At 44.6% G+C, this 27,546-nt stretch overlaps 1 protein-coding gene across 2 annotated transcripts; it reads right to left on the reverse strand.

Annotated features, from left to right (window-relative positions):
• On the reverse strand, positions 1 to 27,546 carry LOC130297832 (gastrula zinc finger protein XlCGF26.1-like). Of its 2 annotated transcripts, none has more exons than XM_056550731.1 (3): positions 27,428 to 27,546; positions 10,982 to 11,255; positions 1 to 4,374 (listed from the first exon to the last, which is right to left on the reverse strand). In XM_056550731.1, exons 2-3 carry the CDS (start codon positions 11,244 to 11,246, stop codon positions 2,909 to 2,911), a joined length of 1,731 nt encoding a protein of 576 aa, XP_056406706.1. In that variant the 5' UTR covers positions 11,247 to 11,255; positions 27,428 to 27,546; the 3' UTR covers positions 1 to 2,908. The 2 variants fall into 2 exon arrangements, with proteins under 2 accessions (XP_056406706.1, XP_056406704.1); XM_056550729.1 differs by having other exon boundaries at positions 10,970 to 11,255.

Here is a 27,546-nt window from a genome sequence, read left to right on the forward strand (position 1 = left end):
GGACATATTGGATATTCCAATACATTTTATTTTTATTCACAAATACATTTTCCTTACAATTAGAGAGCTTCAAAGTTAGAAAAATTCAAAATTTTCATGAAATTTTGGGATTTTTCACCAAAAAAGGATGCAAGTAACGACGAAAATTTACCACCAAAATAAAGTAGAATATGTCACGAAAAAACAATCTCAGAATCAGAATATTCGGTAAAAGCATTTTCGAGTTATTCATTCGTAAAGCGACAGTGGTCAGAATTGCGAAAAAGGGCTCAGTCCTTAAGGTGAAAAAGGGCTGCGTACTTAAGGGGTTAAGGACAATGGGCGTAAATGTACGTCCTGATGCGCTAGTACTTCGCACACCAGGACGAACATTTACGTCCTGTAATGCACGGCAGGTCCCTGCTTCTATCAGCGATTGAGCTGTCCGCCAATAACCCCTCAGATACTGCGCTCAATACAGATGACGGCATCTGCAACAGTGTGGCTTTTGTTATGGCTGATCTGATCTGCACCCCGGGGATCCAGTCATCCAAGATGGTAGACAGAGATCCCTTCGCCGCTATCCAGGGGTCTTCTTCCACAGAAGATTGTCCAGGCGTACAATAATAGAAAAGTATGTAATCATGAATATCATTTTAATCGTATTGACCCACAGAATAAAGAAAGCGTAATTTTTACCATAAAGTGTACAGAATGAAAACCCTCCTAAATTAGCAAAATTGCGTTTTTCATTTAAATTTCCTCAAACAAAATTTTTTTGGGGTTCGCCGTTCATTTCATGGTAAGATGATGTGTCATTACAAAGTACAATTGGTTGTGCAAAACACAAGCCCTTATATGGGTCTGTGGATGAAAACATAAAAGAGTTATGGATTTTAGAAGGCGAGTAGGAAAAAATGAAAACGAAAAACACAAAAATAAAATTGGTCTGGTCCACAAGACCAACAAGGGCTTAAGGGGTTAAAATAGATTTTTTGGCAAACCTGCTAATTCCAGCAAGGTCTGGGCTGCCTGGCTGGGGCAAAATTCTAATTTATTGCATTTGCTTTTGCAAACACCCTGCGGCAGCCAGGGCTGCTGGCCAAATTAAAATAGTTTTTTTTTTTGGCAAACCTGCTACTTCCAGCCGGGCTCCCTAGCTGACTGGGGCAAAATTCGAATTGATTTTAAAGGTTTCTCAACCTGCTGTTGTACACAGGCTACTACAACTTTTTCCAGTAAACCACTGTGACATGCTGAAGGTTGCTACTGCAACCTCTCTCCGTCCAGCCAGCCAGGCCTGGGTCACCTTGGCTGGCCAAATGTGAATTAATTTTAAAGGTATCTCAACCTGCTGCCTTACTACAGACTACTACAACTTCCTATGGTGTTCCACTATGACATATTCTGAGGGGTTTAGAGGTGTTAGGCAGTGTTATAAATGTGTTTAGGGGCTTATTTCATTGCCCGTTCAAGTCGGATTGAGCTGAATTGAACTCGCAATTTCTGAAAAGTTCGGCTAGGTTTCCAAGTTTTTATTGGGGAAAAAACGGCCAAAATATCCCATGTTGTTTATGCACCTGGAAAATCGCTGTTGCCAGTTAGCTGCAAGTCCATAGGGAATTGCAAAACGCAATAGCCACATGGCATTGTTCTCTATGCTGTTTTTTATTTTTTACTTCAACCTTGCTGTTCTTGAGCATTTTTGGGTAGTTTTTCAAAATCACAGCACGTTTAGACTATGGCATTTTTTTCCCTTTATTTCTTGACGTTTTTCTCCCAGTACAGTCTATGGGAGAGAAAAAAAACAGCTATTAAAAACACAATGGGGGTATTCAATTGGTGTTGTTTTTCTGAAATACTTACCAAAAAGTAAAAAAAAAAAAAAAAAAAAAAGGATGGACACAGGGATAGGAAAAAACTTTTCAGGAGAAAAAAAAACAAAAATGTGCGGATGTTTTTTCAGGCATTTTTTTCTGCGTTTTTCCCCCAAAAAAATTAATGCAGGAAAAAAGCCAGTGGAAACCTTGCCTTAGGCTATGTTTACAAGGAATAATTTCCGCAGAGATTCGACAGTAGGAGAGTCCTATTGAATTCAATGGAATTCTGCTGCACTGTTTACATAGCAGAATTTCCACGCCGAAAACATCTGGAGCAGAAGTTTAAATTCTGGAGTCCGCAGAGATAATATACACGTCTATTTTTCTGCAGACTCCCCATGAAATGCATTGTCATCTATGAGATGGGGCATTCCCGAGCGGTCCTAGTGCCAGCATGTTATGCATGCGCTCCACATTCAGGGTAGGGTCCTCCCAGAGATTTCCTGTGCATACATTACCGTGTGAACATAGCCTTACCCTCATATATTCCTTACTTCTTATATATCCTTGTACAGTTATTGTTAGAACCATAAACATTAACCCTTACTTACCCTGTTCCCCCATCAGACCTGTGTAATATGGAGGCAGGGGGCCTATGGTACGCCATGACAGCCGGGGCCAACAATTGTCTATAAATGTTCCCCAACACCTATAGGACTTTTTATAGTGTGTAAAGTTCTTCCATCAGAATAATGTCCTAGAAGCCAGAAGATAGAAGTGATTTTGTGTCTCTAATCTGGTCATGTCCTGGAATTCTTCATCACTGGAATAAGTCCCTTCTCTCTGAGGTGTTTGGGTCTCCAGTAGCAGCTCCCCATGGATTATACCTGTTGGGTCTTCTCCATGAGGAGCAGTGAATATCACAACCATATATCACACTCTTTTCCTACCATGTAAACTATAGTGATGACATCGCTGGATCGGTGACTACGTTCTAAAAGAAAACTTTTATTATCAATTGGGAACAAGTTTGGAGATGCAGTATATGATATATGTATAAATGTCAGATATCCTATGTACATGGTTAATATACAGATGTCTTATCTGCATCATTTATTACTCTGAAATGTCTTCTCTCCTGTGTGAATTCTTAGATGTTTGATAAGTGGTGATTTCTCAGTAAAACATTTCCCACATTCTGAACATGAAAATGGCTTCTTTCCTGTGTGAGTCATTTGATGTTTAACAAGGTGTGGTTTCTGAGTAAAACGTTTTCCACATTCTGAACAAGAAAAAGGCTTCTCTCCTGTGTGAATTCTTAGATGTCTGATAAGTATAAATTTCTGAGTAAAATATTTACCACATTCTGAACATGAAAATGGCTTTTCTCCTGTGTGAGTTCTTAGATGTTTCACTAGAATTGATTTATCTGTAAAACATTTCCCACATTCTGAACATGAAAATGGTTTGTCCCCTGTGTGAGTTCTTTGATGTATGACAAGATATGATTTAGATATAAAATATTTCTCACATTCTGAACATGAAAATGGCGTTTTTCTTGTGTGCGATTTTTTATGTTTAACAAGATGTGATTCATGGGTAAAACATCTCCCACATTCTGAACATGAAAATGGCTTCTCTCCTGTGTGAGTTCTTTGATGTTGAACAAGAATTGATTTCCGAGTGAAACATTTTTCACATTCTGAACATGAAAATGGCTTCTTTACTTTGTGAGTTCTTTGATGTTTAACAAGAATACATTTCAGTGTAAAACATTTTTCACATTTTTCTCCTGTGTGATTTTTTTGATGTTTAACAAGCTGTGATTTATCGGTATAGCATTTTCCACATTCTGGACAAGAAAATGGCCTCTCTCCTCTGTGATTTCTTTGATGAATAACAAGAGAATGCTTATGAGTAAAACATTTTCCACATTCTGAACACGAAAATGGCTTCTCTCCAGTGTGAATTCGTTGATGACTCACAAGAGATGATTTCTCAGGAAAACATTTCCCACATTCTAGACATGAAAATGGCTTTTCTCCTGTGTGAATTCTTTGATGTATCACCAGGTGTGATTTGTAAGTAAAACATCTCCCACATTCTGCACATGAAAATGGCTTCTCTCCTGTGTGAGTTTTTTTATGTCTAACAAGAGAGTATTTCAAAGTAAAACATTTCCCACAATCTGGACATGAAAATGGCTTCTCTCCTGTGTGATTTTTTTGATGTATCACAAGGTGTGATTTCCGAGTAAAACATTTCTCACATTCTGGACATGAAAATAGTTTCTCTCCTGTGTGAGTTTTTTTATGTCTAATAAGAGAGTATTTCAAAGTAAAACATTTACCACATTCTGGACATGAAAATGGCTCCTCCTTATTTTGCTTAACAGCCTGTGATGAATCTTTAGGTCGGACTTGTATAACAGGATGAGATGAGAGATCTTGGCTGTGAAGAGCTGAGGGTGTATCTGGGATAATGGAATGTTCTTCATATGTATCTTGTGTGATATCATCATCTGCTTTATAATCTGAAGATATAAGATTCTCCTCTGATCTCCTGGTACAGCCATCTGCCAAGAAGAAAACAGATTTTATTTTTGAGTAATAACCTTAAATGGTCACTCTCATTAAAACAAATTTTTACTATTGCCCTCCTTACGGTAAATAAAAAAATCTTTCTAATGTACTCATTTTAAAAAAATTAGGTTTTCTAGGCTTTGTGTTCTAGGTTTTTTTGCCACTAGGTGTCTCCCTACTGGTCCAGAGCACATTTCCCTCCATCTCTTTCACAGACTTTGGACTCCTGCTGGCCTGGTAGAAGTCCATAAGCAGGAAATGCTGAGGGGGGGGGGGGGGGGTGCAGTCTTAGTCAATCATAGCCCATCTCATACACCCCTTCTCAGTCTGTGAATCTGACAGGGACTGCGCAGAAAATACAGAGAAATATCAAGGTAGAAAACTAAAAAATAATCAAAACAAAAGCAGGGGGTGGTTTATCACGATGGGGGCAGTGACCGGGGAGGATTATCAAATTTAACAAGATCATGAGAGGTACTCTAAAGTGTACTTGTCGTTAACAAAAATATTTGTAATATACATTGGTTACAAAATGTGTCTATTTTTGTCCCTGCAGCTATTGACTGTGTGTCTCTGTGAGGAGTCCAAATACAGTAAGTGTGGGTGGACATGCAGGGCTCTGTGCAGGCCCCTTGCTTGTCAATCATCCAGCTGTGTGAGTCGGGAGTAAGTCATAAAGCCTCAGTGTACAGAGCCCTGCTTGTCCTCTGTGTACAGAGCCCTGCTTGGCCTCAGTGTAGCGGTCAGTGGAGTAAGAGACCACAGTGCAGGCTTCAAGTACGGTACAGCAGACAATGAAGCTGAAGAAGGAACCGGCTTTATTAAGCAACAGAATTTAACGGCCAGGCAATGAGATTAACAGTAATAACAGTTCACATGGGTTTACAGGGAAAGCTTACTGAACCGTATACTTAAAGGGGTATTCCAGGAAAAAAAACTTTTTTATATATATCAACTGGCTCCAGAAAGTTAAACAGATTTGTAAATTACTTCTATTAAAAAATCTTAATCCTTTCAGTACTTCTGAGCTTCTGAAGTTAAGGTTGTTCTTTTCTGTCTAAGTGCTCTCTGATGACACCTGTCTCGGGAAACGCAAAGTTTAGAAGAGGTTTGCTATTGGGATTTGCTTCTAAACTGGGCGTTTCCCGAGACACGAGTCATCAGAGAGGACTTAGACAGAAAAGAACAACCTCAACTTCAGAAGCTCATAAGTACTGAAAGGATTAAGATTTTTTAATAGAAGTAATTTACAAATCTGTTTAACTTTCTGGAGCCAGTTGATATATATATATATATATATAAAAAAAAGTTTTTTCCTGGAATACCCCTTTAAGATGGGGTTCCCGCCAGCACACACACAGAAATACAGGCTATTCTCCTCTAATATGGTCCTGTCTTATTCCCGCTAACCGAGAAACCTGCTCTACGCCCTGCCACAGGTTAGCACCGGTGCACACTCACAGTTCTGTAGGTCACAGAGCAGCTGCTTGTCTCAGTCTCTCATGTGAAGGTAGTTGCAGTCGGATCTCTGAATCTGTCACTTGCTGTCTGCCACTGGTAGTCTATTATGCACTGGTCTGTAATTGGTTTCTTTGTAAGTTGCTTATCTTGTTCTGTCACTTGGAGGTAACTGCAGTCTGGTCTCTTGATCTGTAATCTTGCTTAGCTGTTCCTCTCTCTCTGGGGGCCGGCAGGCACGGTCAAGTACGCAATAATCAAACTCTGTCTAGGGGTCTCTGTCCTCTGCCCCAATCCTGCTGCCAAGTCTCTGGATTGCAAGATGTCTCTCTCTTCAGGAACACTTAGCAGCCCTCTCCTCAGCGCACACACAGCTGGATACAGCACACGCACACTGACTCTCTGAAGGGAACTTCCGGCCCCCTCATCCTCAAAGAAAACTTTTTAGATTTTTTTTTAAAGCAACGGCGACATCCTGTGACTGAAGTACAGTGTAATGGAGTTTGGTAATTCTAGGGGCTGGACCCTACATCACTGTACAAAACCCTACGTGCACAGAGCCCTGCTTGTTCTCAGTGTACAAAGCCCTGCTTGTCCTCAGTGTATAGAACCCTGCTTGTCCTCAGTGTATAGAACCCTGCTTGTCCTCAGTGTACAGAGCCCCGCTTGTCCTCACTACACAGAGCCTTGCTTGTTCTCAGTGTACAGAGCCCCGCTTGTCCTCACTACACAGAGCCCTGCGTGTCATCAGTGTACAGAGCCCTGCTTGTCCATAGTGTACAGAGCCCTGCTTGTCCTCACTACACAGAGCCCTGCGTGTCCTCAGTGTACAGAGCCCTGCTTGTCCATAGTGTACAGAGACCTGCTTGTCCTCAGTGTACAGAGCCCTGCTTGTCCTCAGTGTACAGAGCCCTGCTTGTCCTCAGTGTACAGAGCCCTGCTTGTCCTCAGTGTACAGAGCCCTGCTTGTCCATAGTGTACAGAGACCTGCTTGTCCTCAGTGCACAGAGCCCTGCTTGTCTTCAGTGTACAGAGCCCTGCTTGTCCTCAGTGCACAGAACCCTGCTTGTCCTCAGTGCACAGAACCCTGCTTGTCCTCATTGTACAGAGCCCTGCTTGTCTTTAGAGTACAGAGCCCTGTTGTCCTCACTACACAGAGCCCTGCGTGTCATCAGTGTACAGAGCCCTGCTTGTCCATAGTGTACAGAGCCCTGCTTGTCCTCACTACACAGAGCCCTGCATGTCCTCAGTGTACAGAGCCCTGCTTGTCCATAGTGTACAGAGACCTGCTTGTCCTCAGTGTACAGAGCCCTGCTTGTCCTCAGTGTACAGAGCCCTGCTTGTCCTCAGTGTACAGAGCCCTGCTTGTCCTCAGTGTACAGAGCCCTGCTTGTCCATAGTGTACAGAGACCTGCTTGTCCTCAGTGTACAGAGCCCTGCTTGTCCTCAGTGTACAGAGCCCTGCTTGTCCATAGTGTACAGAGCCCTGTTTGTCCTCACTGCACAGAGACCTGCTTGTCCTCTGTGTACAGAGCCCTGCTTGTCCTCAGTGTACAGAGCCCTGCTTGTCCTCAGTGTACAGAGCCCTGCTTGTCCTCACTGCACAGAGACCTGCTTGTCCTCAGTGTACAGAGCCCTGTTTGTCCATAGTGTACAGAGCCCTGCTTGTCCTCACTGCACAGAGGCCTGCTTGTCCTCAGTGTACAGAGCCCTGCTTGTCCTCAGTGTACAGAGCCCTGCTTGTCCTCAGTGTACAGAGCCCTGCTTGTCCTCACTGCACAGAGACCTGCTTGTCCTCACTGCACAGAGCCCTGCTTGTCCTTTGTGCACATAACCCTGCTTGTCCTCAGTGCACCGAACCCTGCTTGTCCTCATTGTACAGAGTCCTGCTTGTCCACAGTGTACAGAGCCCTGCTTGTCTTCAGAGTACAGAGCCCTGTTGTCCTCACTGCACAGAGACCTGCTTGTCCTCAGTGTACAGAGCCCTGCTTGTCCTCACTGCACAGAGACCTGCTTGTCCTCAGTGCACAGAACCCTGCTTGTCCACAGTGTACAGAGCCCTGCTTGTCCTCACTGCACAGAGACCTGCTTGTCCTCACTGCACAGAGCCTTGCTTGTTCTCAGTGTACAAAGCCCTGCTTGTCCTCAGTGTATAGAACCCTGCTTGTCCTCAGTGCATAGAACCCTGCTTGTCCTCAGTGTACAGAGCCCTGCTTGTCCTCACTACACAGAGCCTTGCTTGTCCTCACTACACAGAGCCCTGCGTGACATCAGTGTACAGAGCCCTGCTTGTCCATAGTGTACAGAGCCCTGCTTGTCTTCACTACACAGAGCCCTGCATGTCCTCAGTGTACAGAGCCCTGCTTGTCCATAGTGTACAGAGACCTGCTTGTCCTCAGTGTACAGAGCCCTGCTTGTCCTCAGTGTACAGAGCCCTGCTTGTCCTCAGTGTACAGTGCCCTGCTTTTCCTCAGTGCACAGAACCCTGCTTGTCCTCATTGTACAGAGCCCTGCTTGTCCACAGTGTACAGAGCCCTGCTTGTCTTCAGAGTACAGAGCCCTGTTGTCCTCACTACACAGAGCCCTGCGTGTCATCAGTGTACAGAGCCCTGCTTGTCCATAGTGTACAGAGCCCTGCTTGTCCTCACTACACAGAGCCCTGCATGTCCTCAGTGTACAGAGCCCTGATTGTCCATAGTGTACAGAGACCTGCTTGTCCTCAGTGTACAGAGCCCTGCTTGTCCTCAGTGTACAGAGCCCTGCTTGTCCTCAGTGTACAGAGCCCTGCTTGTCCATAGTGTACAGAGACCTGCTTGTCCTCAGTGTACAGAGCCCTGCTTGTCCTCAGTGTACAGAGCCCTGCTTGTCCTCAGTGTACAGTGCCCTGCGTGTTCTCAGTGTACAGAGCCCTGCTTGTCCATAGTGTACAGAGCCCTGCTTGTCCATAGTGTACAGAGCCCTGCTTGTCCTCACTGCACAGAGACCTGCTTGTCCTCAGTGTACAGAGCCCTGCTTGTCCTCAGTGTACAGAGCCCTGCTTGTCCTCAGTGTACAGAGCCCTGCTTGTCCTCACTGCACAGAGACCTGCTTGTCCTCAGTGTACCGAGCCCTGCTTGTCCATAGTGTACAGAGCCCTGCTTGTCCTCACTGCACAGAGACCAGCTTGTCCTCAGTGCACAGAGCCCTGCTTGTCCTCAGTGTACAGAGCCCTGCTTGTCCTCAGTGTACAGAGCCCTGCTTGTCCTCACTGCACAGATACCTGCTTGTCCTCACTGCACAGAGCCCTGCTTGTCCTCACTGCACAGAGCCCTGCTTGTCCTCTGTGCACGTAACCCTGCTTGTCCTCAGTGTACAGAGCCCTGCTTGTCCACAGTGTACAGAGCCCTGCTTGTCTTCAGAGTACAGAGCCCTGTTGTCCTCACTGCACAGAGACCTGCTTGTCCTCAGTGTACAGAGCCCTGCTTGTCCTCACTGCACAGAGACCTGCTTGTCCTCAGTGCACAGAACCCTGCTTGTTCACAGTGTACAGAGCCCTGCTTGTCCTCACTGCACAGAGACCTGCTTGTCCTCACTGCACAGAGCCTTGCTTGTTCTCAGTGTACAAAGCCCTGCTTGTCCTCAGTGTATAGAACCCTGCTTGTCCTCAGTGCATAGAACCCTGCTTGTCCTCAGTGTACAGAGCCCTGCTTGTCCTCACTACACAGAGCCTTGCTTGTCCTCACTACACAGAGCCCTGCGTGACATCAGTGTACAGAGCCCTGCTTGTCCATAGTGTACAGAGCCCTGCTTGTCCTCACTACACAGAGCCCTGCATGTCCTCAGTGTACAGAGCCCTGCTTGTCCATAGTGTACAGAGACCTGCTTTTCCTCAGTGTACAGAGCCCTGCTTGTCCTCACTACACAGAGCCCTGCGTGTCATCAGTGTACAGAGCCCTGCTTGTCCATAGTGTACAGAGCCCTGCTTGTCCTCACTACACAGAGCCCTGCATGTCCTCAGTGTACAGAGCCCTGCTTGTCCATAGTGTACAGAGACCTGCTTGTCCTCAGTGTAGAGAGCCCTGCTTGTCCTCAGTGTACAGAGCCCTGCTTGTCCTCAGTGTACAGAGCCCTGCTTGTCCTCAGTGTACAGTGCCCTGCATGTTCTCAGTGTACAGAGCCCTGCTTGTCCATAGTGTACAGAGCCCTGCTTGTCCTCACTGCACAGAGCCCTGCTTGTCCTCACTGCACAGAGCCCTGCTTGCCCTCAATGCACAGAGCCCTGCTTGTCCTCAATGCACAGAGCCCTGCTTGTCCTCAATGCACAGAGCCCTGCTTTTCCTCACTGCACAGAGCCCTGCTTGTCCACAATGCACAAAGCCCTGCTTGTCCTCACTGCACAGAGCCCTGCTTGTCCTCACTGCACAGAGCCCTGCCTGTCCTCAGTGTACAGAGCCCTCCTTGTCCTCAGTGCACAGAGCCCTGCTTGTCTTCAGAGTACAGAGCCCTGCTTGTCCTCAGCGTACAGAGCCCCGCGTATCCTTACTGCACAGATCCCCGCTTGTCCTCAGTGTACAGAGCCACTGGAGTACCCCTTTAAATTGCTTTATTCTGCCCTTTTTCCAATTTCAGAACAGAAATGATTTTCGCATGCTGCCTACATTTCCAATGAATCCTCTGGTTTTGAAGAGAGGGGGGGGGGGCATGTCTCATCACTGCACCTGGTAGACTAATTAGGTGGCTGGTGCTGGAGTTAAGCCAAGTGAACTGATTAGACTCACGTGGGTTGAGCTCAGTTCACATTGTCTGCAGTTTTGATGTATTTTATTATTCAAAGTGTGTGGGCCTGGCTGTTTTATGAAGTCTTTAGACTGTGTTCATGTCCTGTATTTTTTACATGTTTTTTCTGCTTTTTGGTCATAATTTAAAAAAACATTTGCTGAGAATATAGGGTAAGCATGGCAAAAACAGAAAAAAAGCTAAATGCAATGTGTGAACACAACTTCAGGGGAGAAGTATAACAACTATATACTCAGATTCCACAGACATAGCAGCAGCAGTACACAGAGCTGGAGGGGCATAACTACTATATATCCTGATGCTATAGAGATAGCAGCAGCAGTATATCCTCTGCATTTAGTGGTTACTACTCACCTGGCCAGTTACCTGTAAGAATGTCCTCCTTATACTCCTCATCACCGCTCACATCTGTCTCCTCCTCTTCTTTTTCGTCTGTAGTATTAATATAGATCAGATCATTCCCTGTAGGAATGTCCTCCTTATACTGCTCATCAAAGCTCACATCTGTCTCCTCTTCTTCTTCCTTTATGTCTGTAGCATTAATATAGATCAGATCTTTCCCTGTAGGAATGTCCTCCTTATACTGCTCATCACCGCTCACATCTGTCTCTGGAGCATTAATATTGTTCATATCTGCTCCCTGATTCATACAATGTAAAAGAAATATTGAAAAAAATCATCAGACAGTAGGAGAAGTAACCTGGAATTTTTTTATGCGCAGAAAAGATTACCAAAAATGTAGGAGGAGTTATCTGAGTCACATTTACAGCGAGTGAAATAAGTAGAGGAGACCAATTAGGGAATGTTAGGGTTCTTGAAAAGGAGGACAGAAAAGTCGGGGGGGGGGGGGGGGGACTTAAGGTTCTGGGGAGACTTAAGGATCTTGAGAAGGAGTAGTCTAGGGAAACAAAGGGGTTTGGAGGGGGAAGGACAGAGTGGAAGGGGGGCAGAAGAGCCTGAAGGAGGAATTAGAAGTCTAGGGGCAGAAAAGCCTGAAGAAGAAGGACATAGAGTCTGGTGGGGATTTAGTGGTTGGAAGGAGGAAGATAGAGGGGCATGGGGGCGGGGGGGCTGGAGAAAATTAAAGTTCTGAAGGAGGACTTATGGGTCTGGGGGGACAGAGGAGTCTGAAATAGGACAGTACAGGAGTGCAGCCAAACTGAGAAGAAACAGTGTGTGTGTGTGGCAGTATTATATTTAGGGGCATGGTGTCTGGCAGGGTTATATTTATGGGGCATGGTGTCTGGCAGGGTTATATTTAGGGGGCATGGTATCTGGTAGGGTTATAATGATTATAGTCTTCATCTAGAGAATGAGGAGCTGCTGACAAAACCAAGCATGAAACTCTACAGAGGGAAGATGTAGTGCGAAGAAGTCCTAGCAGCTGCACCAGATGAAGAAGAAAGACCAGAGAATGTAGGTAAAGCTAGCCAGCTGGGTCACGATTTACAATATACTGTACTGTGCTTGCATGTAGAGCTGGAGGTTCAACCCAAAAGGCATGGTCACCAAAGAACTGTCTAAAAGCATTTAATCTATGATCTCTCTGAGCCATATTGCTCTACCATTCCCAGTTTAAACTTACAGATTCCATTTTCATGAAATATTCTTTTGTAGACAAGGCAAAACAAATCATCTGAAACGTTTGTAGAGGGGCATGGTCGACGCCTGCAAGTTACTGCCAATACAACCAGACCTTTGGAAATACTACAGCATCAAATGGCAGGAAAAATATTACTTGGCCACACGGATAACGTCTGGGTCTAAAAGCAGACCTTGGCAAGTTCGCCCCGGACCTACACTGGATCCTGGTGAAGCATTACAACTTCCTATTGGTTATTTATTACTTGATGATTTCCTGTTGATCAGAAACCCATAATCCACACCCCAAAAGTTAAATGTTCCCATCTCCCATAGTAAGGCTGAAGGTCCAGAAAATGTGATTGCTTTTCTAGGTATAATCCTAGACACTAATAAAATGCAAGCTAGACTCCCAGAGGAGAAACAGAGGAGAATAAGGGAAGTTATTCATTCTGCAATGGTGTCTCGGTTGTCCACAATGCGTTTGCATCTAAGGAGTTCTTGGCCATCCACGATAAGCAGTGGTTTGCCTGGCTTTGGCCTAGAGGGGTGGATGTAATATCAGAATTTATGAAAACTTCTACATTGTTCGAAATCTCCCCCATCTAAGTGGCTGCTCAGGTTTGGGGATCTTCTTGGGCCAACTCCTCAGTAGTGTATATCACAGATAGATCGGCAGTGGTGGAAATCCTTAACCCCTTAAGGACTCAGGGTTTTTCCATTTTTGTACTTTCGTTTTTTCCTCCTTACCTTTTAAAAATCATAACCCTCTCAATTTTCCACCTAAAAATCCATATTATGGCTTATTTTTGCATCACCAATTCTTCTTTCCAGTGAAATTAGTCATTTTACCCAAAAATTCACGGCGAAACGGGAAAAAAAATCATTGTGCGACAAAATCGAAGAAAAAACGCCATTTTGTAACTTTTGGGGGCTTCCATTTCTACGCAGTGCATATTTCAGTAAAAATGACACCTTATCATTATTCTGTAGGTCCATACGATTAAAATGATCCCCTACTTATATAGGTTAAATATTGTCGTACTTCTGGAAAAAATCATAACTACATGCAGGAAAATGTATACGTTTAAAAATTTAAGATTCTGACCCCTATAACTTTTTTATTTTTCCACGTACAGGGCAGTATGAGGGCTCATTTTTTGCGCCGTTATCTCAAGTTTTTAACTGTATAATTTTTGTTTTGATCGGACTTTTTGATCACTTTTTTTTTTCATTTTTTAATGGTATAAAAAGTGACCAAAATACGCTTTTTTGGACTTTGGAATTTTTTTGCGCGTACGCCATTGACCGTGCGGTTTAATTAATGATATATTTTTATAGTTCGGACATTTACGCACGCGGCGATACCACATATGTTTATTTTTTTTTTATTTACACTGTTTTATTTTTTTTTATGGGAAAAGGGGGGTGATTCAAACTTTTATTAGGGAAGGGGTTAAATGACCTTTATTAACACTTTTTTAAAACTTTTTTTTGCAGTGTTATAGGTCCCATAGGGACCTATAACACTGCACACACTGATCTCTTATACTGATCATTGTTATCCCATAGGGACCTATAACACTGCACACACTGATCTCCTATGCTGATCACTGGTGTGTATTAACACGCCTGTGATCAGTGTTATCGGTGCTTGACTGCTCCTGCCTGGATCTCAGGCACGGAGCAGTCATTCGTCGATCGGACACCGAGGAGGCAGGTAAGGGCCCTCCCGGTGTCCTGTAAGCTGTTTGGGACGCCGTGATTTCACCGCGGCGGTGCCGAACAGCCCGACTGACTAGCCGGGATACTTTCACTTTAGAAGCGGCGGTCAGCTTTTGACCACCGCTTCTAAAGGGTTAATACCACACATTGCCGCGATCGGCGATGTGTGGTATTAGCTGCGGGTCCCGTTGATGAGCGCCGGGACCGACGCCATGTGATGCGGGGTCGCAGCGCGACCCCGCTTCATATCGCCGGAGCCGGCGCAGGACGTAAATATACATCCTGCGTCGTTAAGGGGTTAAAAAGTACCTGTTACCAAATAAACTGTTCTCAACTAACTCAGGCTATGTTCCCTAACTACTCCTAACACCCCTCCTGCCCTTAAACAATTTCAGAGCTTTAAAAAGCTGTGTATCTTACCTTTCTTCTTACTCACATTGCAATTTCCCAGCAGTAGAAAGTGGGCGTTTCCCAGCAGGCATGACATCACTGAAGCCTGCTGGGGGAATACTTCCGCACTCACATAGTTGCAGTGCTGTGATTAATGGAAGACCTCAAGCTCTGTGCATGTTTCTGTCTGTGTTGCTATCATGAGGCTCTCCTGCAGGTTTTAGTCTGTGCAGCTTTCTGTGAGAATCTGTTTAGCTTTCACTTTCTGTGCAGCTTTCTGTGAGAATCTGTGTAGCTTTCACTTTCTGTGCAGCTGTAAATCAAGCACTGAGTTCGGACTTCTGCCAGGCTGGGAGGAGACCGAACTCACTGTTTTAATTGTGGCAGGGAACAGAACCGAGCCACCTAGTGGCCATGTTTTATATTACATTTTAAGCATATTTATGTTAATTATAAAAGCAAGTGAATGGGGAAGTGTCTGCTAATTACACAAGGAACACTATATTAAAAGTTTTATTTGGTGGCAGGTACTCTTTAACAAAAGGTAGATCAGATACAGGAAGAATCGTGTTTTTCGTGAATAGATCGGTTTGACTGTCGCTCAACCATAATCATGCCGGACTGGGGGTTGTAGCTCTACGCCATTTGGGTTGTATGTGCTATAGCTGAGAGTGCTTTTTGACTGTGTTCTTTGGGCCATTATTCCCTGTAGATATTGGGAGTTTTACTTGTAGTATTACATTAAATTATTGGCAGAACTGTTCCCTTGTTTATACTACTTAGCCCAGTGTTTTTCTGGAGTATTTCATCACTGTATTATTGTTAGCCCTTATTTTTGCCAGTTTCCAATATGGCCACTGATCATTCTGTTCATGTGACCTGTGTCCTGGCATTTTCATTGGACCTCTGTCAAATCCCATTACTACGTGCGCACACGCATGCACAGTAATAAACCTGTGTTAGTGATGTAAGTGAATTTCCCAGAACTGCACGCCTTAGCGTATGCGCAATTGGGAAACATTGCATTTGACACTATTACAGTATATGGATAACATCTTAATAAATTTTAGGTGAGTGCAACCGTCTCCAACCTCTTCCTTCCCTAATGAGACATTATATACACTGCACCTGCACTTGTTATTAGCCATTAGTGAACATAACAGTCTATTATGGAATAAACAAATAGTTAGATGGATCTAGCTATATGTATGACGAACACTTAAATACATGTCACAAATTCTATATTGTCACTTTGTAAACTGTCAATTGTTGTTAATTGTTGTAATTGACAATGTATTGGCCACTAAATACAGTGCTCAAAAAAATAAAGGGAACACTAAGATAACACATCCTAGATCTGAATGAATGAACTAATCGTATGAAATACTTTCATCTTTACATAGCTGAATGTGCTGACAACAAAATCACACAAAAATTATCAATGGAAATCAAATTTATCAACCCATGGAGGTCTGGATATGGAGTCACACTCAAAATCAAAGTGGAAAACCCCACTACAGGCTGATCCAACTTTATGCAATGTCCTTAAAACAAGTCAAATGAGGCTCAGTAGTGTGTGTGGCCTCCACGTGCCCGTATGACCTCCCTACAATGCCTGGGCATGCTCCTGATAAGGTGGAGGATGGTCTCCTGAGGGATGTCCTCCCAGACCTGGACTAAAGCATCCGCCAACTCCTGGACAGTCTGTGGTGCAATGTGGTGTTGGTGGATGGAGCGAGACATGATGTCCCAGATGTGCTCAATCGGATTCAGGTCTGGGGAACAGGCGGCCAGTCCGTAGTATCAATGCCTTCCTCTTGCAGGAACTGCTGACACACTCCAGTCACATGAGGTCTAGCATTGTCTTGCATTAGGAGGAACCCAGGGCCAAACACACCAGCATATGGTCTCACAAGGGGTCTGAGGATCTCATCTCGGTACCTAATGGCAGTCAGGCTACCCTTTGGCACATGGAGGGCTGTGCGGCCCCCCAAAGAAATGCCATCCCACACCATTACTGACCCACCACCAAACCGGTCATGCTGGAGGATGTTGCAGGCAGAATGTTCTCCGCGTCTTCTCCAGACTCTGTCACATGTGCTCAGTGTGAACCTGCTTTCATCTGTGAAGAGCACAGGGCACCAGTGGCAAATTTGCCAATCTTGGTGTTCTCTGGCAAATGCCAAACGTCCTGCAAGGTGTTGGGCTGTAAGCACAACCCCCACCTGTGGATGTTGGGCCCTCATACCACGCTCATGGAGTCTTTTTCTGACCGTTTGAGTGGAAACTTGCACATTTGTGGCCTGCTGGAGGCCATTTTGCAGGACTCTGGCAGTGCTCCTCCTGCTCCTCCTTGCACAAAGGCGTAGGTAGTGGTCCTGCTGCTGGGTTGTTGCCCTCCTATGGCCTCCTCCACATCTCCTGATGTACTGGGATGTCTCCTGGTAGCGCCTCCATGCTCTGGACACTACGCTTACAGACACAGCAAACCTTCTTGCCACAGCTTGCATTGATGTACCATCCTGGAGGAGCAGCACTACCTGAGCCACTTGTGTGGGTTGTAGACTCTGTCTCATGCTACCACTAGAGTGAAAGCACCGCCAGCACTCAAAAGTGACCAAAACATCAGCCAAGAAGCATAGGAACAGAGAAGTGGTCAGTGGCCACCACCTGCAGAACCACTCCTTTATTGGGGGTGTCTTGCTAATTGCCTATAATTTTCACCTGTTGTCTGTTCCATTTTCAAAACAGCATGTGAAATTGATTGTCAATCAGTGTTGCTTCCTGTGTGGACAGTGTGATTTCACAGAAGTGTCATTGACTTGGAGTTACATTATGTTGTTTAACTGGTTAATGACCAAGGACGACTATACACGTCCTTGTGCCATTAACGGGGTATGGGTCGGGCCTCCGACTCGAGCCCGCGTCATACCGGCCGGCCCCCAGCTGATTCTTGTAGCTGAGGGCCGGCATTAATAGCTGGCATGCGGCGATCAGCACTGCTGGCTATTAACCCTTTAGATTGCCGCTGTGAAAGCTGACAGCAGCATCTAAAGGTACCTTTAACTTCTCCCTGGTGATCCAGTGGTGTGGATCGCTCCTCTCCCCTTGCAGAGCAATGCCGTAGGGGGGGGGGGGGGCGATCCACAACTCTGTTCCTGTCAGCTGCTGGAGGACCAGGCTTTATCAATCGAGCGAAGAGCACACAGATCAATGGAGTTGTATAGAACCACATTGATCTGTATGAGGAATCAAATAATTTCTCCTAAAAGTCCCCTAAGGGGACTAAAGGTGTAAAAAAAAACAAGTTTAAAAAAAGTTTAAAAACACACATTAACCCCTTCCTTCCTTATTAAAAGTTTAAGTCACCCCCCTTTTCCCAAATTCCATATAAAAAAAAAATATATATAAACATATGTGGTATCGCCACGTGGATAAATGTCCGAACTATAAAAATATAAGGTTAATTAAACCGCACGGTCAATGGCGTACACGTAAAAAAATTCCAAACTCCAATATTGTGTATTTTTGGTCACTTTGTAAACACTAACAAATGTGTAAAAAGTGATCAAAAAGTCAGATCTAAACAATAATGCTACCGATAAAAACTTTAGATCACGGCGCAAAAAAGGAGCCCTCATACCACCTGTATGAGGAAAAATAAAATAATTATAGGGGTCAGAAGAGGACACTTTTAAACATACTAATTTTGGAGCACCAAAAAGTGCACTGCGTAGAATTGGAAGCCCCCAAAAGTTACAAAATTGTGTTTTTTTGTCCAATTTAGCCCCCAAAAATTTTTTCTGGGTTCGCCGTAAATTTTGTGGTGAAATGATTGATGTTATTACAAATTACAATTGGTGGCGCAAAAAATAATCCCTCATATGAGTCTGTAGGTGCAAAATTGAAAGTGTAATCATTTTTACATAATGAAAGTGCAAAAACGGAAGAACCCGTCGTCCTTAACCACTTAAGGACCCAGGGCGTACCTGTACGCCCTGACTCTGCTCCCTTTCTATAACGGTCATAGCCGGTCAGGCCTTGTGGCTAATAGTGCGCGGAACTGATCATGCGCTATTAACCCTTTAGACACGGCGTTCAAAGTTGATCGCTGCGTCTAAAGTGAAAGTAGACTACTCCCGGCTAGCTCAGTGGGCTGTTCGGGACCGCTGCAATTTCGCCACGAACAGCTGGAGGACACAAGGAGGGTCCCTACCTTCCTCCTGTGTCACCAATCGCCGAATGACTGCTTCGTGCATGACATCAAGGCATGAGCAGTCAAGTGGCAGAATCATTGATCAGTGTTATCCTATGGGATAACAATGATCAATGTAAAAGATCAGTGTGTGCAGTGTTATAACATCGCAAAAAAAAAAAAGTGAAAAAAAAAAAAGATCACTTAAACCCCTTCCCCAATAAAAGTAAGAATCATCCCCCTTTTCGCATGAAAAAAACAAACTGTGTAAATAAAAATAAACATATATGGTATCACCGCGTCAGAAATATAACATAAACCGCACGGTCAATGGCGTAATTGCAAAAAAATTCCAAAGTTATGATTTTTTTCCCAGAAGTAATACAAAATCAAACCTATATAAGTAGGGTATGATTTTAATCGTATGGACCTACAGAATAAAGATGAGGTGTCATTTTTAGCGAAAAATGTACTGCGTAGAAATGGAGGCCCCCAAAAATTTACAAAATGGCATTTTTTCTTAAATTTTGTCGCACAATGATTTTTTTTCCGTTTCACCGTAGATTTTTGGGTAAAGTGACTGATGTCATTACAAAGTAGAATTGGTGGCGCAAAAAATATGGATTTTTAGGTGCAAAATTTAAAGAGTTATGATTTTTTTAAAGGTAAGGAGGAAAAAACTAAAGTGCAAAAATTGAAAAACCCCGAGTCCTTAAGGGGCTAAGTGTTCCTTTATTTTTTTTGAGCAGTGTATATATATATATATATTAGTCACTTTGCTCCTAAACGGGTATTCCAGGCCAAAACTTTTTTTTATATATCAACTGGCTCCGGAAAGTTAAACAGATTTGTAAATTGCTTCTATTAAAAAATCTTAATCCTTCCAATAGTTATTAGCTTCTGAAGTTGAGTTGCTGTTTTCTGTCTAACTGCTTTCTGATGACTCACGTCCCGGGAGATGTGCAGTTCCTATGGGGATATTCTTCCATCATGCACAGCTCCCGGGACGTGACATCATCATTGAGCAGTTAGACAGAAAACTTCAGAAGCTAATAACTATTGGAAGGATTAAGATTTTTTAATAGAAGTAATTTACAAATCTGTTTAACTTTCCGGAGCCAGTTGATATGTATAAAAAAAGGTTTTGTTCTCTAACGTCCCCACTACCTGGGCTTTAATGCCCAAGGACGTTAGAGAACGTCCTGTTGTATTTCCGGTCTCTGCCGCTCGCCGGACAGAGATCGGAAGCGGATGCCTGCTGAAATCCTTCAGCAGGCATCCAGGGCAAACGCCGAGGGGGGCCATGTAGGCCCCCCATGTCGGCGATCGCCGCAAATCGCAAGGGAAATCGCCCTTGCGATCTGCGGCGATACCGGGCTGATCGGGTCTCTGGGACCCGACCGCCCGGTAATTTAGCATGATCCCGGCTGTCACAGACAGCCAGGACCATGCTAAAGTATAGGAGCGAGGTGGCAAGCCGGCCACCTCCTCCTATACCCTGCGATTCGTCGGTTAGTGAACCGACCAATCGCAAGGGGGGGGGGGGGGCGGTTACTTCCTCCCGCCCTGCCCGGCCCCTTGAAGTCCGGAGAGGACGGGAGGAAGACCGGAGGACGCGGCGGGGGACGGGGGAGTGCTGGGGACCGTTTAAGAGCAAAGTGTACTTACCTTGTCCCTGAAGACCCGGATCCCGGCGGCGGAGACGGCAGCAGCGGCGACAGGTGAGTTGATCTTCAGCCGCGGTCGGGCCCTTTACAGCAATGCACGTCGCCGTAATTGCTGTAATGGGACCCTGTAAACTACAACCCCCAGCATGCCGAGACAGCCCTTGGCGTCTGGGCATGCTGGGAGTTGCAGCTTTGCAACATCTGGAGGTCCACAGTTTTGGGACCACTGTGCCCTTCCAGATGTTGCAAAACTACACATCCTCAGCATGCCCTTACTGTACAGGCATGCTGGGAGTTGTAGTTCTGTAACATCTGGCCCTTCAGATGTTGCAGAACTACAACTCCCAGCATGCCTGGACAGTAAGGGCATACTGGGAGTTGTAGTTTTGCAACATCTGGAAGGGCACAGATTGGGAACCACTGTATTAGTGGTCTGCAAACTGTAGTCCTCCAGATGTTGCAAAACTACAACTCCAAGCATGCTGGGAGTTGTAGTTCGGCAACATCTGGCTCTAAAGATGTTGCCGAACTACTACTTCCAGCATGCCTGAGAATGCTGAGAGTTGTGGTTTTGCAACAACTGGAGGCACACTGGTTGGGAAACATTGTCTGTTTCCTAACTCAGTGTTTCCCAACCCGTGTGCCTCCAGCTGTTGCAAAACTATAACTACCAGCATGCACTGATAAACTGTTGTAGTTTTGCAACAGCTGGAGGTTCCCCCCCCTGTGAATGTACAGGGTACATTCACATGGGCAGGGGGCTTACAGTGAGTATCAGGCTGCAAGTTTGCGATGCAGCAAATTTTGCGCGGCAGCTCAAACTCGCAGTGGGAAACTCGCTGTAATCTCCCGCCCGTGTGACTGTACTGTAAAAACACTACACTACACTAACACAAAATAAAATAAAAAGTAAAAAAACACTACATATACACATACCCCTACACAGCCCCCCTCCCTTCCCAATAAAAATGAAAAACGTCTGGTACGCCACTGTTTCCAAAATGGAGCCTCCAGCTGTTGCAAAACAACAACTCCCAGTATTGCCGGACAGCCGTTGACTGTCCAAGCATGCTGGGAGTTTTGCAACAGCTGGAGGCACCCTGTTTGGGAATCACTGGCGTAGAATACCCCTATGTCCACCCCTATGCAATCCCTAATTCAGGCCTCAAATGCGCATGGCGCTCTCTCACTTTGGAGCCCTGTCGTATTTTAAGGCAACAGTTTAGGGTCACATATGGGGTATCGCCGTACTCGGGAGAAATTGCCTAACAAATTTTGGGGGACTTTTTCTCCTTTAACCCCTTATGAAAAGGTGAAGTTGGGGTCTACAACAGCATGTTAGTGTAAAAAAATAAATTTTTTACACTAACACGCTGGTGTTGCCCTATACTGTTCATTTTGACAAGAGGTAAAAGGGAAAAAAGCCCCCCAAAATTTGTAATGCAACTTCTCCCGACTATGGAGATATCCCATAAGTGGGCGCAAAGTGCTCTGGGGGCGCACAACAAGGCCCAGAAGGGAGAGTGCACCATGTACATTTGAGGTGATTTGCACAGGGGTGGCTGATTGTTACAGCGGTTTTGACAAACTCAAAAAAAAAATTTACACCCCACTGGTGTCTGACAGATCTTTGGAACAGTGGGCTGTGCAAATTAAACATTTTGTACAGCCCACTGTTCCAAAGATCTGACAGACACCAGTGGGGGGTAAATGCTCACTGTACCCCTTGTTACGTTCCTCAAGGGGTCTAGTTTCCAAAATGGTATGCCATGTGGGGGTTATTTTGTTGTCCTGGCACCATAGGGGCTTCCTAAATGCAACATGCCCCCCGAGCAAAATTTGCTCTCCAAAAGCCAAATATGACTCCTTCTCTTCTGAGCATTGTAGTTCGCCCGTAGTGCACTTCAGGTCAACTTATGGGGTACCTTCATACTCAGAGGAGATGGGGTTACAGATTTTGGGGGGTCTTTTCTGCTATTAACCCTTGCAAAAATGTGAAATTTGGGGGAAAACACACATTTTAGTGAATTTTTATTTTTTTTTTACATATGCAAAAGTCGTGAAACCCCTGTGGGGTATTAAGGCTCACTTTATTCCTTGTTACATTCCTCAAGGGGTCTAGTTTCCAAAATGGTATGCCATGTGAGGGTTTTTTGCTGTTGTGGCACCATAGGGGCTTCCTAAATGCGACATGCCCCCCCCGACCAAAATTTGCTCTCCAAAAGCCAAATATGACTCCTTCTCTTCTGAGCATTGTAGTTCGCCCGTAGTGCACTTCAGGTCCACTAATGGGGTACCTTCATGCTCAGAAGAGATGGGGTTTCAAATTTTGGGGGGTATTTTCTGCTATTAACCCTTGCAAAAATGTGAAATTTGGGGGGGAAACACACATTTTAGTGAAAAAAAATATATATTTTTTTACATATGCAAAAGTCGTGAAACACCTGTGGGGTATTAAGGTTCACTTTACCCCTTGTTACGTTCCCCAAGGGGTCTAGTTTCTAAAATGGTATGCCATGTGGGGATTTTTTGCTGTTCTGGTACCATAGGGGCTTCCTAAATGCAACATGCCCCCCAAAAACCATTTCAGAAAAACGTACTCTCCAAAATCGCCTTGTCCCTGCTTCCCTTCTGAGCCCTCTACTGCGCCCAACGAACACTTTACATGGACATATGAGGTATGTGCATACTCGAGAGAAATTGGGCTACAAATATAATTACAAATTTTCTCCTTCTACCCCTTGTAAAAATAAAAAAATTGGGTCTACAAGAACATGCGAGTGTAAAAAATGAAGATTGTGAATTTTCTCCTTCACTTTGCTGCTATTCCTGTGAAACACCTAAAGGGTTAAAACACGGACTGAATGTCATTTAGAATACTTTGGGGGGGTTCATTTTTTATAATGGGGTCATTTGTGGGGTATTTCTAATATGAAGACCCTTCAAATCCACTTCAAACCTGAACTGGTCCCTGAAAAATAGTGAGTTTGAAAATTTTGTGAAAAATTGGAAAATTGCTGCTGAACTTTGAAGCCCTCTGGTGTCTTCCAAAAGTAAAATCACGTTAATTTTATGATGCAAACATAAAGTAGACATATTGTATTTGTGAATAAAAATTTTTTTTATTTGGAATATCCATTTTCCTTACAAGCAGAGAGCTTCAAAGTTAGAAAAATGCGAAATTTTTAAATTTTTTCATCAAATTTTGGGATTTTTCACTAAGAAACGATGCAAGTATCGACAAAATTTTACCAATAACATAAAGTAGAATATGTCACGAAAAAATAATCTCGGAATCAGAATGATAGGTAAAAGCATCCCAGAGTTATTAATGTTTAAAGTGACAGTGGTCAGATGTTCAAAAACGCTCTGGTCCTAAGGTGTAAAATGGCCTGGTCCTTTAGGGGTTAAGCTTGAACAAGGCTGCAAGGGCAGCTGAAATATGGCAATTTTTGGAATGGAATAAAGCTTCATTACTTCACTGCATGTGAGTGCTGCAGCATATACCTTATTTATATGGATATTTAAAGGCTCCTGACCTGGGTTACATTGCACCAACATCTACTACTATTGATGTGCCACTCACTATGGATTTTGTTGTCTTCACACACATTATATTTTATATATATATATATATATATATATATATATATATATTACAAACACACACACACATTATATTATTACACACACACATACAAACATACATCTACACCAGGGGTACTCAACTGGCGAACCGCGGTCCAGATCCAGACCACGGCCGCCAGTCATCCGGACCTCCAGCCGGATCTCCCCTCATTCATTTGTATAGGTGTCTTTAAGACACCGATACAAATGAATAGCCGCGGCCCGGAGTGAGGAAGCACTGTGTTCCCTGCCCGGCCGCCCGGCGCTTCTCCTATCATCTGCTCTGACCAGGCCTGACTAGAAGAGGCCAGAGCAGCGGAGCAGAGCGGGACCTGGGACGGGAGCCAAGCTCTCAGGTACAAATTTGTGTTCTCCCACCTGTGACTCTCCAGTTGTCACAGTGTCAAAGTTCATGTAGGGGCACAGTGGCATCCTACATTCTGGGGGCACAGTGGCATCCTACATTCTGGGGAACAGTGGCATCCTTCATTCTGGGGGCACAGTGGCATCATTAATTCTGGGGGCATAGTGGTATCCTTCATTCTGGGGCACAGTGGCATCATTAATTCTGGGGGCATAGTGGCATCATGAATTCTGGAGGCACAGCGGCATCATTAATTCTGGGGGCACAGTGGCATCATTAATTCTGGGGGCATAGTGGCATCATGAATTCTGGAGGCACAGCGGCATCATTAATTCTGGGGGCACAGTGGCATCATTAATTCTGGGGGCACAGTGGCATCATTAATTCTGGGGGCACAGTGGCATCATTAATTCTGGAGCCACAGTGGCATCATTAATTCTGGGGGTACAGTGGCATCATTAATTCTGGAGGCACAGCGGCATCATTAATTCTGGGGGCACAGTGGCATCATTAATTCTGGAGGCACAGCAGCATCATTAATTCTGGGGGCACAGTGGCATCATTAATTCTGGAGCCACAGCGGCATAATTAATTCTGGGGGTACAGTGGCATCATGAATTCTGTGTGGCACAGCGGGATCATTAATTCTGGGGGCACAGTGGCCTCACTAATTATGGGGGCACAGTGGCATCATTAATTTTGGGGGCACAGCAGGATCATTAATTCTGTGCGGCACAGCAGTATCATTAATTCTGTGTGGCACAGCGGGATCATTAATTCTGGGGCCACAGCGGCATCATTAATTCTGGGGGTACAGTGGCATCATTAAATCTGTGTGGCACAGCGGGATCATTAATTCTGGGGGCACAGTGGCCTCACTGCAGGATCATTAATTCTGTGCAGCACAGCGGGATCATTAATTCTGGGGGCACAGTGGCATCATTAATTCTGTGTGGCACAGCGGGATCATTAATTCTGGGGGCACAGTGGCCTCACTAATTATGGGGGCACAGTGGCATAATTAATTTTGGGGGCACAGCAGGATCATTAATTCTGTGCGGCACAGCAGGATCATTAATTCTGTGCTGCACAGTGGCATAATTAATTCTGGGGGCACAGTGGAATCATTAATTCTGGGGCACAGCAGCATCATTTATTCTGGGGCACAGTGGCATCATTAATTCTGGGGTACAGCGACATCATTAATTCTGGGGTACAGCTGCATCATTAATTCTGGGGTACAGCAGCATCATTAATTCTGGTGCACAGTGGCATAATTAATTCTGGGGGCACACTGGCATCATTAATTCTGTGTGGCAAAGCGGGATCATTAATTCTTGGGGGCACAAGTGCATCCTTACTTCTGGGGGCATAGTGGCATAATTAATTCTGGGGACACATTGGCATCATTAATTTTGGGGCACAGTGTCATCATTAATTCTGGGGGCATAGTGGCATAATTAAATCTGTAGGTACAGTGGCATCATTAATTCTGGTGGCACAGTGGCATCATTAATTCTGGAGGCACAGTGGCATAATTAATTCTGGAGGCACAGTGGCATCATTAATTCTGGAAGCACAGTGGCATAATTCATTCTGGAGGCACAGTGGCATAATTCATTCTGGGGGCACAGTGGCATCAATTATTTGGGGCACAGAGGTACAATTAGTCGATACAGGGCACAGTGTTTGTCGAAAATTTATTTGGGGGCATAGAGTGTGGAAGTAATATTGCAGGAGAATAGCGTGTGGCATTAATATACCAGGGGCATAGTATGTGGCAGTAATATACCAGGGGCCCAGTGTGTGACAGTATTATATTCAGGGGGTACAGTGTGTGGCAGAATTATTTTCAGTGGTATAATGTGTGGCAGTAATATACCAGGGGTACAGTGTGTGGCTGTATTATATTCAGGGGTACAGTGTGTGGCAGTATTATACCAGGGGTAGAGTGTGTGGCTGTATTATATTCAGGGGTACAGTGTGTGGCAGTATTATACCAGGGGTACAGTGTGTGGCTGTATTATATTCAGGGGTACAGTGTGTGGCAGTATTATACCAGGGGTACAGTGTGTGGCTGTATTATATTCAGGGGTACAGTGTGTGGCAGTATTATACCAGGGGGAAAGTGTGTGGCTATTTTATATTCAGGGGCACAGTGTGTGGCAGAATTATTTTCAGGGGTATAGTGTGTGGCAGTAATATACCAGGGGTACAGTGTGTGGCTGTTTTATATTCAGGGGCACAGTGTGCGTCAGTATTATATTCAGGGGCACAGTGTGCGGCAGAATAATATTCAGGGGCACAGTGTGCGGCAGTATTATATTCAGGGGCACAGTGTGTGGCAGTATTATATTCAGGGTACAGTGTGTGGCAGTATTATATTCAGGGTACAGTGTGTGGCAGTATTATATTCAGGGTAGAGTGTGTGGCAGTATTATATTCAGGGTACAGTGTGTGGCAGTATTATATTCAGGGTAGAGTGTGTGGCAGTATTATATTCAGGGTACAGTGTGTGGCAGTATTATATTCAGGGGTACAGTGTGTGGCAAAATTATATTCAGGAGTACAGTGTGTGGCAGTATTATATTCAGGGTACAGTGTGTGGCAGTATTATAATCAGGGTACAGTGTGTGGCAGTATTATATTCAGGGGTACAGTGTGTGGCAGTATTATATTCAGGGTACAGTGTGTGGCAGTATTATATTTAGTGGATACAGTGTTTGGCAGTATTATACTCAGGGTACAGTGTGTGGCAGTATTATATTCAGGGGTACAGTATGTGGCAGTATTAGATTCAGGGTACAGTGTGTGGCAGTATTAGATTCAGGGTACAGTGGGTGGCAGAATTATATTCAGGGTACAGTGTGTGGCAGTATTATATTCAGGGTACAGTGTGTGGCAGTATTATATTCAGGGTACAGTGTGTGGCAGTATTATATTCAGCATACAGTGTGGGGCAGTATTATATTCTGGGTACAGTGTGTGGCAGTATTATATTCAGGGTACAGTGTGTGGCAGTATTATATCCAGGGGTACAGTGTGTGGCAGAATTATATTCAGGGTACAGTGTGTGGCAGTATTATATTCAGGGTACAGTATTATATTCAGGGTACATTCCTTCATGGCACCAAAGCCGCTATTTGTAAACCAGGCCTTAGCGTTAAGCTTGGAACGTCACCAGATGTCAGACCTGGATAAGCGGACCCTCACTAAAAATAGTCGAGTACCCCTGATATACACAGACAGACATATACACATACCTTCACCAGCAGAGCAGTACAGGAAGTGTACTAACAGGACCTGCGATGATGTCACAGTCAGGTGATCAGTCACATGGAGGAGGAGGAGGAGTCACATGATCGGGGCTGCTGCTCTCGGC

The sequence above is a fragment of the Hyla sarda genome, chromosome 1 (genome assembly GCF_029499605.1).
Source record: "Hyla sarda isolate aHylSar1 chromosome 1, aHylSar1.hap1, whole genome shotgun sequence".
Lineage (NCBI taxonomy): Eukaryota > Metazoa > Chordata > Amphibia > Anura > Hylidae > Hyla > Hyla sarda.

What these genes read in the sequence shown, in the direction of transcription:
- LOC130297832 (XM_056550729.1), bottom strand. Translation starts at nt 11,246, where the DNA reads ATGAACAATATTAATGCTCCAGAGACAGATGTGAGCGGTGATGAGCAG. An exon ending in TCTTACAGGTAACTGGCCAG is followed by an intron (nt 4,375 to 10,969) that starts GTGAGTAGTAAC and finishes TCTTCTTGGCAG; the next exon opens with ATGGCTGTACCAGGAGATCA.